The sequence below is a fragment of the Lolium perenne genome, chromosome 5 (assembly GCF_019359855.2).
Source record: "Lolium perenne isolate Kyuss_39 chromosome 5, Kyuss_2.0, whole genome shotgun sequence".
Lineage (NCBI taxonomy): Eukaryota > Viridiplantae > Streptophyta > Magnoliopsida > Poales > Poaceae > Lolium > Lolium perenne.
This window is the reverse complement of record NC_067248.2, coordinates 63,617,448-63,632,102: the sequence shown is the minus strand read 5'-3', so window position 1 is coordinate 63,632,102 and position 14,655 is coordinate 63,617,448. Positions and strand designations below refer to the sequence as shown.

The 14,655-nt window shown below is 53.4% G+C and overlaps 1 protein-coding gene across 1 annotated transcript; it reads right to left on the bottom strand.

The window, feature by feature from the left end:
* Positions 1-824: 824 nt before the first annotated feature.
* Positions 825-2,093, bottom strand: LOC127303394 (uncharacterized). The gene is made up of 5 exons (XM_051334135.1): positions 1,980-2,093; positions 1,726-1,899; positions 1,264-1,632; positions 968-1,183; positions 825-899 (listed from the first exon to the last, which is right to left on the bottom strand). The coding sequence occupies exons 1-5, from the start codon at positions 2,091-2,093 to the stop codon at positions 825-827; spliced, it is 948 nt and encodes a 315-aa protein (XP_051190095.1).
* Between the last annotated feature and the right edge of the window lie 12,562 nt (positions 2,094-14,655).

Sequence of the window (14,655 nt, the reverse complement as noted above, 5' to 3'; positions counted from 1 at the left end):
GGTGCTGAAAAAATTCCAGCTTTTTGCTGTTTCCATTTAATCCATGCACATATAATTCACAAAATAGATATATATTTCCAGATACATATATAGCACAATATATAGATATTTGCACATCATCAACAACAAAGTTCAACCACTAATAGTCCAACAAAGTCCATACATAGAATGTTCCATACAATAGTCCAACAACAAAGTCCACCAACAACAAAGTCCAACAACAAATTCATACATAGAATGCTCCAAGTCACACAACAAAGTTCGTACAAGCAACGTCAACCTTCGCCACTTCCTTGTCCTCCACTTCCTTGTCCTTCTCCACCTCCTTGTCCTCCATCTCCTTATCCTCCTACAAGTTCATATATAGATGCATAAGTGGCATGGAATGGCTAAAATTGACATGTAAGAACTAGAATTGACATGGAAGAACTAGAATTGACATTGAATGGCTAAAATTGAACATAATCGCTAGAATAGACATGAAATGGCTAAAATTCCATAATGGCTAAGAATGACATGGAATGGCTAAAATTGACATGTAAGAACTAGAATTGACATGGAAGAACTAGAATTGACATGGAATGGCTAAAATTGAACAGAATCGCTAGAATTGACATGAAATGGCTAAAATTCAACATAATGTCTAAGAATGACATGAAATGGCTACAATTAACATGGAATAGCTAAAATTGAACATAATGGCTAAAATTGACATGGTTGAATGGCTAAAATTCACAAGTGACATGGTATGGAAGAATTAGAAGTGTAGGAGAACTCACCTAGAAACTGCTGCAGGCTCCGGATGATGCCCGTATTGTTGACAGTCAACCAGGTGTCAGCGGGCTCTGACTTGGCGCTTGCTGGAGGAGCGCCATCACAGCCAGATCAGGCGCGGGGATCTGCAATATCCAAAGTTCGGTTAGACAACAAACAAGATTGAGACGGAGATATTAAGTTAACCACTTACCCAGTTGGGGAACATAGGAGGACACGACGTGCTAGGAGCACTACTCCCCGGTGGGGAAGTCAGCACGGCCTGGTTCATGAACATCTGCTGGAACATCTGTTGCTGTTGTTGCATCTGCTGCAACATCTGCTGCTGCATCTGCATGCTCTCCCTAAGCTGCTGCTGCATCTGCATCTTCTCCTCTTGGTTCCTCTGTTCCCTTTCTTCCATCTCCGCCTACGTTGTGTTTCCGCGATGTCAGTAACATTGCAATAGAAAACATGTAATGAAGCGTAGAGGAACAGGGAAGAACTTACCCGTAACTTTTCAACAGCTAGGTCCGAAGCCCGTGGGCGGGTCTCTACCCGAGGCTGCTCGCTCGTACGCCCACGACGGATCTGGCGTAGAGATGGAATGGTCTTTGGGTCGACTAACCCGTCAGCAATCCATAGGCGGCCACCCTTCTTGCCTTGTCCCGCAAGCACCGCAACCTCAACGTCAAAGTCTTCGGTGGTTGGGTCGGCGTCTTCGCCGTGCTTGGCCTTGAACATCGAGCGGTACGCGCCACACTGGGCCTCCGCTAGCCCGTTGACCCACACGGACCCCGTTTCAGGATGCGGCTCCCTCCTGGTCTTGGACTTTTGGAAAAGGCCAAATAAGTTTGGTGTCACGCCTGTCTTCACTTCCTGCAAAAGAGTACATGCAAGTAAGTGAAGAGGGACACCCTTGCGGGGCTAACAATAACATGAAACGAAAGAATGAAGAAACCATTTGCTCACCTCTTGCTGCAAGGTAAGGGCCAAGTTCTTGCTGCCCAGGACATGTGATCCACCTCCCATCTCTAAACGCTTCTGCTTGCCCTCCTCGTGCTTCCGGGCGTACTCGGGGGATGTCCACCATATGACCATCGCAAGAAAGCACGCCTTGTCTTCCCCGACGTACTGAGGAGGGTTCTACATACACAAGATAGACCCATTATTAGAACATAAACTACATGAAAATGCGGAAATAAATAACACATCGATGCTAATACCTGCAGGTACTGCCACGGTGCCATGAGCGTATCCCGACAATCAGCCTTACTCATCCAAACTTTGCGCTCGGCGTGCCAGTCGCGGACGCACTGGACACGTGCCTCGTAGTGCATGCCAGTTACCCTCACCCTACACAACTCGTGTAAGATAACGTCGCACGCAATTTCCTTGCCCTCGGCCCTCGTGAAGTATTTCTGCAACCATGCACATAGGTAAAACAAGAGGAATTAGAGCAACTATTGGTAGTCAAGAAGTGTTTGAATGCTAAGAAGCCAAAAGTCACGTACCCAGAAGTGGCGCACAACCCGCTCTTGCATGTTGGTGCACTTGCCGCTAGGATCTTCCGCGTAGCTGTAGTGCTTCCAAGTCCAAGCCACATCGCGGCCACCACTAGGGAGATTGACAATCCCAGGGAAATGCTTCCTAATTAGGCCTCCAAGGATGTTCGAGTACTCACGTGTCGGCTTCCTCCTCGGGTCACCATACTTGAACATGCTGCACAACGAAATGCCAAAATAAGTATGCATGTGATAAAAATTTGTATAATGATAAAAATTTCAATAATGGAATGCCAAAATCAGCATGTACCTCTTTCCAGCGGGCACGAGAACAACATCGCGGAAGGCCCAAGTTTTTAGCTTGGGGAGTTTCGTAATCCCGCGCTTATACGGCTTCTTGTCCCGTGGTTCCAGCCTCTCCTCGGCTGCAACGTACACCTCCTCCTCGGGCGGATACCAAGCTAGGTCTGGGTCTAGCTCCTGCGGCAAACACCCCAACCCCTCATCCTCCTCGAGGTCTCCCCACCGTCCTCCCCACCGTCCTCCCCACTGTCCTCCCCACCGTCCTCCCCACCATCCTCCTCGTCCTGCCCATCGTGCTCCTCACCGTGCTCCTCGTCCTCCCCACCCCACTGCTCCTCGTCATCATCCTCGGCTGGGGGAGGACTAGGAGAAGGGGTACGAAGTCGCCGTGACTGGGCATTCTTCCTCCGTGGTGGAGGGCTAGGAGGAGCGCTAGGAGGACGTGTCTGCGACGACGAACCATTCGAAAGTCCCACAAGCTCAGCCACGACCTTGATCTTCTTTTTGAAACCTCCCTTTCTTTTTCTTGGCGGCATGTTTCAATCACGTGCAAACACAATGAAAAGAGTGGTTTATTAGTATGCAATGTAAACAGATGAATATTAGTGAAATCAACAATAAATAGCACATAGTTCAGTACATAGATCATAGTTTATTACAAATAGCACATAGTTCAGTACATAGGATAGCCTCACAATTACAACTACATAGATCATAGTTTATTACAAATAGCACATAGTTTAGTACATAGGATAGCCTCACAATTACAACTAAATAGATCAGTAGCCTATGTCGACATCCGTAATTGGACCACATGTTTCATCATCATCAGGCTCAGGGAACCAATAATCATCGATGAAACCTGGAGGTGGTCCATTTGGAGCTAGGTCAATGCCTGCTTTGAACGCCTCGAGCAAACTTAGGTCTTCTACGGCACACACATCCTCAGCTTCATATTCTTCATTGTCTTCCTCCATAACCGCATCTTCTTCTTGCTCATCGTCTACGACCATGTTATCAACAACGGGCGACAAGTCGATAGTGAAATGACCGGGGAGCCCTTCTTCTTGATAAAAATCAACACTCCTCGTTGAGGGGTCTACGCGGCGGTAATCGTCCATGTTTGGCGGGGGTGGCCTAATGCGTGAAGGAACCGTCATCACAACATCCCATCCATGTAGACGCTTTGTCGGGTTTCGGCACGCGTACGGGAGATAGAATACTTGGAAGGCTTGGGTGGCCAAAATGTACACGTCCTCTCCCTTATAAACAGAGCTTCTTTCAACTTCGACCAATCCAATTTCAGGATCCCGTCTCACGCGACGTGGGTCGAACCAATGGCATTTGAATACGACGGGATTTAGCCCTTTGTCAAACCCGTAATTCAGCTCGTATATACCCTCGACTCTTCCATAGTAATGGAGTCCATCATCACCTTGACATACCACCCCGCTATTTATTGTCTTCTTGTTTGGACGGCTTGTTGTGTATTGATGGGTCTGGAAGCGATACCCGTTCACGTCATAAGAATTGAGCGAGTCGACGGAATGGTTGAAGCCCCTAGCAATTTTTCGTAGCAAGGGATTCATGTCTTTGTCAGTTCTTGCCTACAAGATTAGGACGACAAGTTTAGAACAAGAAATGACCGAGAAATGTCGACAGTGTGCAAGAAAATTTGGATAGGATAGTACCAAACCACAGAACCAGCTACTGAAACCGTGACCGCCGCCCTTATCGAAAATATCCTTGGATTCTTCCGAGGTAGGATCCATGTGGGTATACCTCCAATATTTAGCCGTGAATTGTCTATAACAGTGAACGGAGGAAGAGTTAGCCACGAACATACGAGTGAATGTTTGCGAATAACTAAATGGTTAGCACTTACTTGATGTACGGCTTCACTTCCACCATGGTGTTCAAGACATATGAGTGGATCAACTCCCGCTCATGTAAATTCGTTGTGTACGGCTTCGATCCACTTGACTTGCCGCCAAGCCCTATGAAGATGCTAAGCTTGGGTACATCTTCATTGTTGGCGGCATTGTAACGGAGGACCGGGTTGTGCTTTGTGGGAATGTTGGGATCTTAGTGCTTAGTGGTGAAGTTTGCCACCTCCACGTTTAGGACTGCCTCGGCTATGGATGCTTCGATCTTGCATTTATTGCCAGTCATCTGACGAAGCTTTTGTGTTTCTCTCTCGGGACCAAACTGCCAACGGCCCCAATTCGGCCCCCCCTTTAAGCATTCCTTCGCGAGGTGCAGGATCATATGTTGCATCGGATTAAAGAACGCTGGAGGAAAGATCTTCTCTAGATCGCAAAGCAACATGGGTGCCTGTTCATCCAGCTTCTCAATCACTTTAGTGTCTAACTCCCTAGCACAAATCTGGCGGAAGAAATAACTCAACCTCGCTAGCACTCGCCAAGTCTTCTCAGGGACATAGCCTCGAATCATCACCGGCATTATCCGCTCAAGCCACACGTGGTAGTCATGACTCTTCAGTCCTTGTACTCGCAACGTTTCAATGTTCAGACCCCTCATCCAATTGGTTGCGAACCCATCAGGGAAAAACAAGGAGTCCTTCATCCATTGGAAGACCTCCCTTTTTTGGGCCTTTGTGAGGCAGAACAGAGCGTGTGGCTTAGTCCAAGTTTTTTTGGCACCTTGAGGTGGCTTCATGTTCAACTCTGGCCTATCGCACAACTTTTCTTGGTCAATTCGAGCCTTTATGTTATCCTTCATCTTCTCAGTGTCCACTATGGTGCTCCAAATGGCTTCACTGATATTCTTCTCGGTGTGCATTACATCAATGTTACGCGGGAGCTCCAGAAACTCAAAGTAAGGAAGCTTCCAGAAGCACGGCTTGTGGGTCCATTGGTGTGTCTCCCCATATCCCAAGAAACCATTCCCATCAGGGTTAGGTTGGAGAGCGTCTAACTCGGCCTTGGTTTCCTGTCCGGTCTTCGGAATTGGCTTCAGTGCATGGACAACACGACCTTTTTTGAAACTCTTTACATCACTCCTCTATTCATGACTCTGCTCAAGGAACTGTCGAGCTTCATCAAAGCAGGAATACTTGCCACCCTTGTTTAGCCAGAAGAAAGTCACGGCTTGCCTGCACTCCGGACAAGGCCACTTCCCATGTGTACACCACCCGCAGAACAAAGCACGTGCTGGCAAGTCTGCAGAGATGTGTGGTACCAGACATACATATCGAAGTGTTCCTTCTTTGCCGCGTCATAAGTTTGGATCCCGCGATCTTCCCAGCCAAGAAGCAAGTCATCAATCAGTGGTTCCAGATACACGTTCATGTTCTTACCCGGGTATTTCGGTCCTGGGATTATCATCAACACAAACATGTACTCTGATCTCGTGCAGACGCCAGGGGGTAGGTTCAGGGGAATAACAAACACTGGCCAACAACTGTATACCGCAGCCGACATACCATATGGATTGAACCCATCGGTTGATATCGTAATTGCTACGCTCCTCGGGTCACCGGCTTTCAGGGGATATTTCTTGACAATGTTCTTCCATGCAGTACCATCCGACGGATGTATCATCTTGCCACTGTCTGGTCTGATCCCTTCTACAGCCCACCTCATCTACTGGGCAGTATCCTCGGTCATGAAGAGCCGCTGGATCCTCGGTAGGACTGGAAGATAGCGGAGGATATTCTTGGAAACCGTGGTCTGCCTCTTCTGACCAACACCATTGGTTTCAACCTCAAAGTACCAAGAGCTTTTGCAATGGATGCAATAATTTGTGTTAGCATGCTCCTCTCTGAATAGCATGCATCCCTTTGGACAAGCGTGTATCTGCTGAGATGACATCTTGAGGTCACTGAGCAATTTTTTCGAATAGTAGAAGTTTTGCGGCAAGAGGTGCCCTTTCGGCAGAATGCTGCCAACGAGTACCAGAAGTTCATCGAACCCATCTCTGCACAGATTCCTGTGGCACTTAAATGCCAAAAGGCGAGCGATGGCATCTAGTTGGGTAACATCTATATTTACGTGTAGGGGTTTTTGCGAAGCAAACAAAGCCTTGTAATACTTCTTTGTGTTTTCCTCCGGCTCCTCACTTGTCTCCGCATCCCTAGATGTCTCCACCTCTACATGAGGGCTTTCAGGCACATTACCATTAGCCAAGTTCTCTAGGCACCTATCAAACCCAGTATCATATTCTCTCGTAGGCTAAATCTACCGCACCTCCTTCCTAGCACGTTTCTTTGCCTTTTCTCCATGAAAAGTCCAAATCTTGTAGGACGGTTTGAACCCAGACTTTATCAGGTGAAGACTCATAGTTTCCTTGTCCTGTGTTTTTTGGTTAGCGCACTTACTACAAGGGCAAAAAACTGTCCTGGGTCTGCTAGGGATGTCAAACGCCCTGTCCACGAACTGCTTGGTCTTTTCTACCCATTCCTCAGTATATTTCCACGGACCAATTCTGCCATCGTACATCCAGTCACGGTTATCCAGCCTCTAATCAGCATCAAAACAGACGAACTTAGAATTTATATCAAACATGATCCGCATTTCAATTTTTTCTTTTTTATGCATGCATCAACCCGAATCTCTACTAGGTGGGCTCCTAGCAGCCGCCGGATCCGTAGATTGAGTACGTTCTCCCTGCTCTACCCTGATCCGAGACAGAATTTCGGCAGCACCTCCCCGCTGCTCTCCCGATACACGTCTCGCCAAAAAGCCGAGAGGGGTGTGCATCCGGAGAACAACGGGGAGGCGCTGCCGAAATCCTGACTCGGATAGGGGTAGAGCAGGGAGAACGTACCCAACTACGCATCCGCCGACTGTCCCGATAAATGCCGTAAGAGTTACGGTTCATAATATGCGAGACCACTAATGCATATTTATCCGCGTAACCCTTACGGTCGGGAAAATACGCCTAGGTATCGCGACAGACTTGGTGATCTAGACCCACAAAAAAAACCTAGGTGCACGAGAGGCGAACGGATTCTCACCCTCGAAGCGTGATCGACAGCCGGCGAAGAAGACCAACTACCCTCCTGCAAATTCCCCTCCGGGAAAACAGTCTCTCCGAGCAACACTCCTCAAGCACCCCCAACAACGCCGGCCCTTGTGTCCACCTCGAAACATCGTCTGCATAGCGAGAAAAATAATTAGCAATAAAGACCATTTGTTTCCTCTAAATCCAACTATTATAAATACACTATTTCTAATTGTGCCCTAAATCCCATTACTAAAATAATTCCTATACTAAACTACTCTATTTTTTATGCAATTTTATTTTAACTACAAATTAGCATGCATAATATGTTTTAACTACCCTAAATACAATAAGTAATATGCAAATTTCAAAAAAAATAAAAATGCACACATACTGTGAGGGCCGGCAGCGCTTTGCGGGCGAGCAGCAGCAGCTGCGGGCGAGCGGGGGAGGGCCGGGAGCAGCTGCGGGCGGGGGAGGGCCGGGGCGGGTGGGCGAGGGAGCGGCGGGGCAGGGCCGGGTGAGGGAGCGGCGGGGGATGGCTGGGTCGGGCGGGCGAGGAGCGGCAGCGGCGCGCGGGGATGCCTGGGTCGGGTCGGCGAGGAGCGGCAGCGGCGGGGAGCGGCGGGGGCGGGAGGGCATATCGGCGGCGCGTGCGGCGACGTGCGTGCGGAGGCGCGGTGCGTGGGCGGCGGCGTGGCGGCGGCGGTGGGCGTGCGTGCGTGTGCTAGCTAGCTAGCTTTCTCTGTGTGGAGGAGAAGGGGGTCGGGCCGACACCCCGTGCCTTATCCTCTATCTTTGCCGTGCGAGCTGGCTTTGCCGTGCGGCAAAGGAGCTTTGCCGTGCGCCAGGGGGCGTTGCCGTGTGCTCTTGCACGGCAGAGGTCTTTGCCGTGCGTTTGTGCACGGAAATGATTTTTTTTTTAACATTCAACAATGCTTTCTTTTAGTTTAGGGTGTATATGCACCCTGGTGTAGAAACATCATGTCCAATTACTTTTTCCTACATAAGTTAATGTATTTGGGATATCATTTGTGATAAGGGGGTGAACATGCTGAATTTGTATGCTACTTTCAAATTTTAACACATAATGTGAATTGTACCAGATTTTGTTAGTGAGTCTCACACCCCTAGGATATGTGCCAAAGTGTGCCAAACCTGGATTTCCATGTGCATATGGACTAATCAAAACCAAACCTATCAAAAAGTATCTTGGTGGAACCTCTCGCGGTGAAATCTAGGGGGGTAGACCCCCCGAGGCACGCAGACCGCCGTTTTCGGGGGGGGGGGGGGGAACGACCGCCGGAGCACCGGAATGCCACCAAAACTTGCATGTGGACCTACGATATGTGTGAAAGTGTGTTGGAAGGTGTGATTCACCAAATGGTGCAAGGCATTGCTCCCACGTGTGACATTCCTCTCTTTCAGGCGATAACACTTGGAAGATTCCTCGACTTGTAGGCTGAAGTGTCCCGCTGCGGGTATACCGGTGGCTATAATGTGCCAAAGTGTGCCAAACCAAGCTTTCCATGTGTATATGGCCTAACCAAAACCAAACCTATCAAAAAGTATGTTGGTGGAACCTCGCGCGGTGAAATCTATGGGGATAGACCCCCCAAGGCACGCAGACCGCCGTTATCGGGGGGGGGGGGGGGGATGACCGCCGGGCCACCGGAATGCCACCAAAACTTGCAAGTGGACCTAGGATATGTGTGAAATTGTGGTGGAAGGTGTGATTCACCAAATGGTGCAAGGCATAGCTCCCATGTGTGGCATTCCTCTCTTTCGGGCGATAGCACTTGGAAGATTCCTCGACTTGTAGGCTGAAGTGTCCCGCTGCGGGTATACCGGTGGCTATAATGTGCCAAAGTGTGCCAAACCTAGCTTTCCATGTGTATATGGCCTAAACAAAACCAAACCTATCAAAAAGTATGTTTTTGGAACCTCGCGCGGAGAAATCTAGGGGGGTAGACCCCCCGAGGCACGCAGACCGCCGTTATCGGGGAGGAATGACCGCCGGGCACCGGAATGCCACCAAAACTTGCAAGTGGACCTACGATATGTGTGAAAGTTTGGTGGAAGGTGTGATTCACCAAATGGTGCAAGGCATAGCTCCCATGTGTGACATTCCTCTCTTTCAGGCGATAACATTTGGAAGATTCCTCGACTTGTAGGCTGAAGTGTCCCGCTGCGGGTATACCGGTGGCTATAATGTGCCAAAGTGTGCCAAACCTAGCTTTCCATGTGTATATGGCCTAAACAAAACCAAACCTATCAAAAAGTATGTTTGTGGAACCTCGCGCGGAGAAATCTAGGTGTCGTGGTATCGTCACGGCATATGCCATAGGGTGGCTAATCGAGGTGGTTCCTAGTGGACTCACGGCGGTATCCGGATGCGGGTATGGGCACGAGCGACACGGCGATGTACCCAGGTTCGAGGCCCTCCGATGGAGGTAACACCTCTACTCCTGCTATGTGTGTATATGATGATATCACAGTACAATGGTGCTCCTAGAGCTGTATCCGTCTGCTCCTGGGAGGCTAAGGTAGGCGAAGGTCTCTCTCACAGGGCAGCGCTAAGTCTAGAAGGAAGTAAGAATGATCGATCGTCCCCCGCACGAGGGGGGTAGCCCAGCTTATATAGGCGCTGGCACTTTACACAGAAGTCCCTATGGTCTACTGGCCGGCTTGGCCGGCTCCGGCTTCCGCTCCTTCCCGAGGCGTTGACATCATGGAGCCGTTGAGGCGTAGTGGCCTGTCCCGTCCGCCAGAGGAGGTCAGCGGCATGGCGAGGAGATGTCCCTGTCGCCATCATGCCCTGTAGCCGGTACGGACCGTCGTAGGCGATGATGGCCTGTCCACCGCGTGGCACTGTTGCTCTACAGTGCCCCGTGTTTTACGGTAAGTGAGGTCAGCGTGGACCTTTGAACCCGGACCACCTACCCAGTTCCTTCTCATGCAAGACTCGCCAGCCTCGAGTCGGTCCGAGGTATAGACCCCAGTCGGATATGGCTTGTAGAAGCTGGCCTAGCCACAGCGCAGATGGCCGTAGCCAGGCCGACTAGGACTTAGAGCCAGCCGGCTTCCGAGGCAGCCGGCCACGGCTCCAGCCGGCTGCTCCTCAGCCGGCCTTTGCCGCGAGCCGGCCGACCTCTAGCCGGCTGCTCCGCGTCCATTGCCCTACCCGGGGTCTTCCCCCCGACATTAGTCCCCGAAGCTGGCAAGGTCCTGCGTTAGGAAGGACCTAGGCAGGTTTTCCTGGCTCTTAGATCTTCTGAAAACGTTGGGCGGCCCTTGGAGGGGCCGACTGAGAATTTCCATTCAGCCGGCTGCGCCCTCATTCGGCTTGCCCCGTACGGCTGCTTCCAGCCGGCCGTAATTTTCGCTTCTGCAGCTTTTGCTTTTTTACAAGTATTGGCGATGTCTCCGCCTTGCTAGGAGAGTTTGGGACCGGATTGAATTTTATGTCCGGCTCCGGCTTGGGCGCGCTGGAGTCTCCGCCGCCTCGGGCCTTGTGCCCGACTTGAGTGGTCTGACGGCAGGCTCCTGTTGCCGCTTCGTCTGGTCACATCAATGTCTCCGCCGGATCCGCTGCGGTTGTTGGGGAAGTGGTGTGGCCGTTTCCAGTAACCGTCGCGGTCGTGGGAGAAGTTACGCCGGGTTCGCCACTTGGAGGCCAACCGCCCACGGCTGAAGGCTATAAATGCCGCGGGGGAGGCATCGAGGCGGCACTTTCCCCTTTCTTCCTCCTCGAGCTCCCGCTTCGCTCCTTCTCTCCGCTCGAGCTCTTCGCTGTTCCGGCGCAGTTTTTCCTCCGTTCCCCTGGCAAACTTCGGCGAGCGGTTGCCCCGACATTCCTCCGCCGAGCAACTCCGCCAATCCGGCGCCACGGAGCCGCGCGCGTCGACGGCGCGCTCTTCTCCACCGCGATCTCCTCCGGCGAGGAGCGGCTCTTCTTCGCCCTTCCGCCTCTCGTGGATCTCTTCTTCCTCTTCGTCCTCCATGGCTCACCCGAGCGGTTCTTGGAGGGGTTCGTACATGCGAGAAGATGACATCGCGCGGCTCGTGCGCCTCCGCCGCATCCCGGCGGGGGTGATTACGAGGGCGCCGGGCGCGGAGATGGAGCCCCAGCCGGAACCCGGCGAACGCGTGGTCTTCGGCGCGCACCTCGACCGCGGGTTGGGCCTGCCGGCCTCCAACTTCTTCCGCCGGTTCCTCGACTACTTCGGCCTGCAGCCGCACCACCTGCCGGCCAATGCCATGATCCTCCTCAGCTGCTACGTGGTCTTCATGGAAGGCTACGCCGGCTTGTGGCCGGATGTGGAGTTTTGGAGCCGGCTTTTCTATATCAAGGAGCAGACGACTGAAGGCCGTCTGAGGACCTGCGGCGCCGCCTCCATCTATCCTCGCACGGGTACGTCTTTCCCGCGGATCCCGACTGTCGATTCTGTGAAGAATTGGCAGATGTCTTTCTTTTACGTGCGGAACGAGAGCCCGGCTTTCGACCGGCTCAACCTGCCGGAATACAACCCGGCTCCGCCAGTCGGCCGGCTCAACTGGGGCCACAACGCCAAGTCCTCGGACCCGGACGCGGAGGTGAACCTCCTGTGGGACTTCCTGGGGGAGTGCATCACGGGAGGCCGGCTGAGCGCCGAGGACCTCCTCTGCACCTACATCATGCGCCGGGTGATACCGCTCCAGTGGCGCGTTCACAAGATCGGTCATATGTCCGGCCGGCTCGACCCGACCTGGACGTCGAAGGCAGAGCTTTCCAAGTCCCAGGTCACTCGCCGGGTGAACAACATCACCAAGGCCAACATGCCGGACAACTGGGATTGGGGGCTGCCGCCCTACGACCGGGAGCAGCCGCCTGAACTGGTAAGTTTGATGTTTTTGGCCGTCTTCCGGCTTGCAGCTGCATGGCCGACTTGATATGTATCTTGTCTTGTTTTCAGCTTTTCACCCACCAAGGAATCGAGGATGGCGACTTGGCGACGAAGGTCTGGACGCCGGATCACGTCGATCCGGACGACCCAGCCGGCGACCAAGCCGGCGACGACGATCTGCCGTAGGTGCCGGAGCAAGGCGGCCAGGGGGAGCATAATCCGCCGCCCTCGCCTGAGCATGAGCAGGAGCAGCCGCAAGCGGAGCCGGCGGAATCCGGCACGGGGCCAATCCCGGCGGTGCCTCTGTGCGCGGTGCCGCCTGCGAGCACGGCGACTTCCGCGCCGAAGGGGAGGAAGCGGGCCATCGGCGGGTCCACGGCTGCGGTGGAGGCGAAGGCCAAGAAGCAGCGCTGGCAGGCGCCCAAGAGGGTTCCGGAGCAAGCCGGGTGAGTTCTTTTTTCTCTGTTGTTTGATTCCTTTTCTTTCCTTTCTTTTTGTACTTATCTTTTCTTGCTTGTTCAACTAGGGCTCCAATTAAGTTTACCCAGGGCGGCGGCTCTCGGCAAGCTCCTCCCGTCACGTCACCACTTCGGCGGCAGAGGGAGCCAACCCCGCAGCCTTCGGCACGCGCGCGCACGCCGCCTGCGGCCAACGTGCCGCCTGCGGCTACGCCACCTTCTGCGGGGGCGTCTTCTTCCGCCGCGCCTCCTGCGGCGCCTGGCGGCGGAGTTCAGGGTCAGTCGGCGCGCCGGCCGACCATAGATGATATGTTTCCGCGCCGCGCCCCGTTTGTGGAGCAGGCGGCCGGAGCTGGCAGGGGCATGCCGCCTGCGGCCGGAGCTGGAGTTGGCGGGGCTGCGCCGCCTGCGACCGGAGTCGGCGGGCCCGCGCCCAACGTTGTGGTGCTGGAGAGCAGCCAGGAAGGAGCGCCCCAGGCGCCGGAGACGACGGCTCCCACCGGGCCGACTGCTTCGACCGCGCCGCCTCCAGCTTCGAAGCCGGCGAGGAGGGAGCCGGCCAGGAAGGAGCCGGCAAGGGAGGAGCCAGCGCGCTCGAAGGACGCCGACTCCCGGGCGCTGGTGAGGACGGAGGGCCCGTCGGACCCCTCTAAGGGCCTTCATGTGGCCAAGGGGTCCCGGCTGCTGCATGTGCCGTCTGCCTCCGACTCCAGCCTTGGCTCGGCTGGCACGATGGAGAAGGCGTGGCACCAGGCGGATTCTTGCGAGGTGTTCAGCCGGGAGGGGCAGCCTGGTGCGGCGCCCATCAAGATGCTTTTCTCTGACTACCGGGCCAGCCTTAAGAACAAGGCCGCCGAGGCCCTTGCCCAGCTAGCAACGCTGGAGGATGCTGACAAGGTAGGTGTCTTCCCGTTTTTGCAATTCTGTTATTATCCTGGTAGCCCTCCGAGGCTTGGGCCGGCTGCTTGGAGCCGGTCCGGGTTTCGTCTGGATATCTGATTGTTTCTTTCAGGTGGTTGCGGAGCGACGCACCGTTTTGTACAGCAAGGTGGTGACTAGCTACCACAAGGCCAAGATCAAGCAGGCCGGCTTGGCCCGCGAGCTGGAGGCTGTCAAGGGTAAGGCCTTCTCTCTTTTGACTTGCTCTTTTTCTGTTGAGTTTCTTTTTTACTAACGGCTTTGTTTTTGCCGGCTTGCAGCTGAGGCCGCCCGGATCCCGCAGCTGGAGTCGGACCTCCGAGTCGCCCACGCCCAATGCGTCACAAGCGAGGAGGCGAACCGGGCTGCTGCCGCCAAGCTGAAGGTGGCTGACGGGGAGCTAAAACGGCTGCACCAGCTTGAGGCTAACCACCTCAAGGAACTTGCCGCCCTCAAGAAGGACGGGGAGGAGAAGCTGGCGGATCTGAGCAAGCGGCTGGATGAGGTGGAGCGGCAGCGGCTTGCGCTTCGTGAAGAGGTGACCACCAAATCCAACGATCTGTCGGCCACCGCCAAGCGGTGGTTGGAGGAACTTAGCGCGCTCGACCACGGCTTGGCGGGTGAGTCTTTTATCTTATGCCTTCCCCTTTGCCGGCTTTCGGCCGTCGGCTGCCGGCTTAGGTTGGCAGCCGGCGGCAGAAACTTTGATTTTTTCGATATCTCCATCTTCAGGCTGGGGGCAGTCGGTTCTTGCCGGCTGCTGCCAGGATTTTTTCTTTTTTACTTCGAAATCTCCATCTTCAGGCTGGGGGCAGTCGGTTCTTGCCGGCTGCCGCCAGGCTTTTTTCTTTTTTACTTCGAAATCTC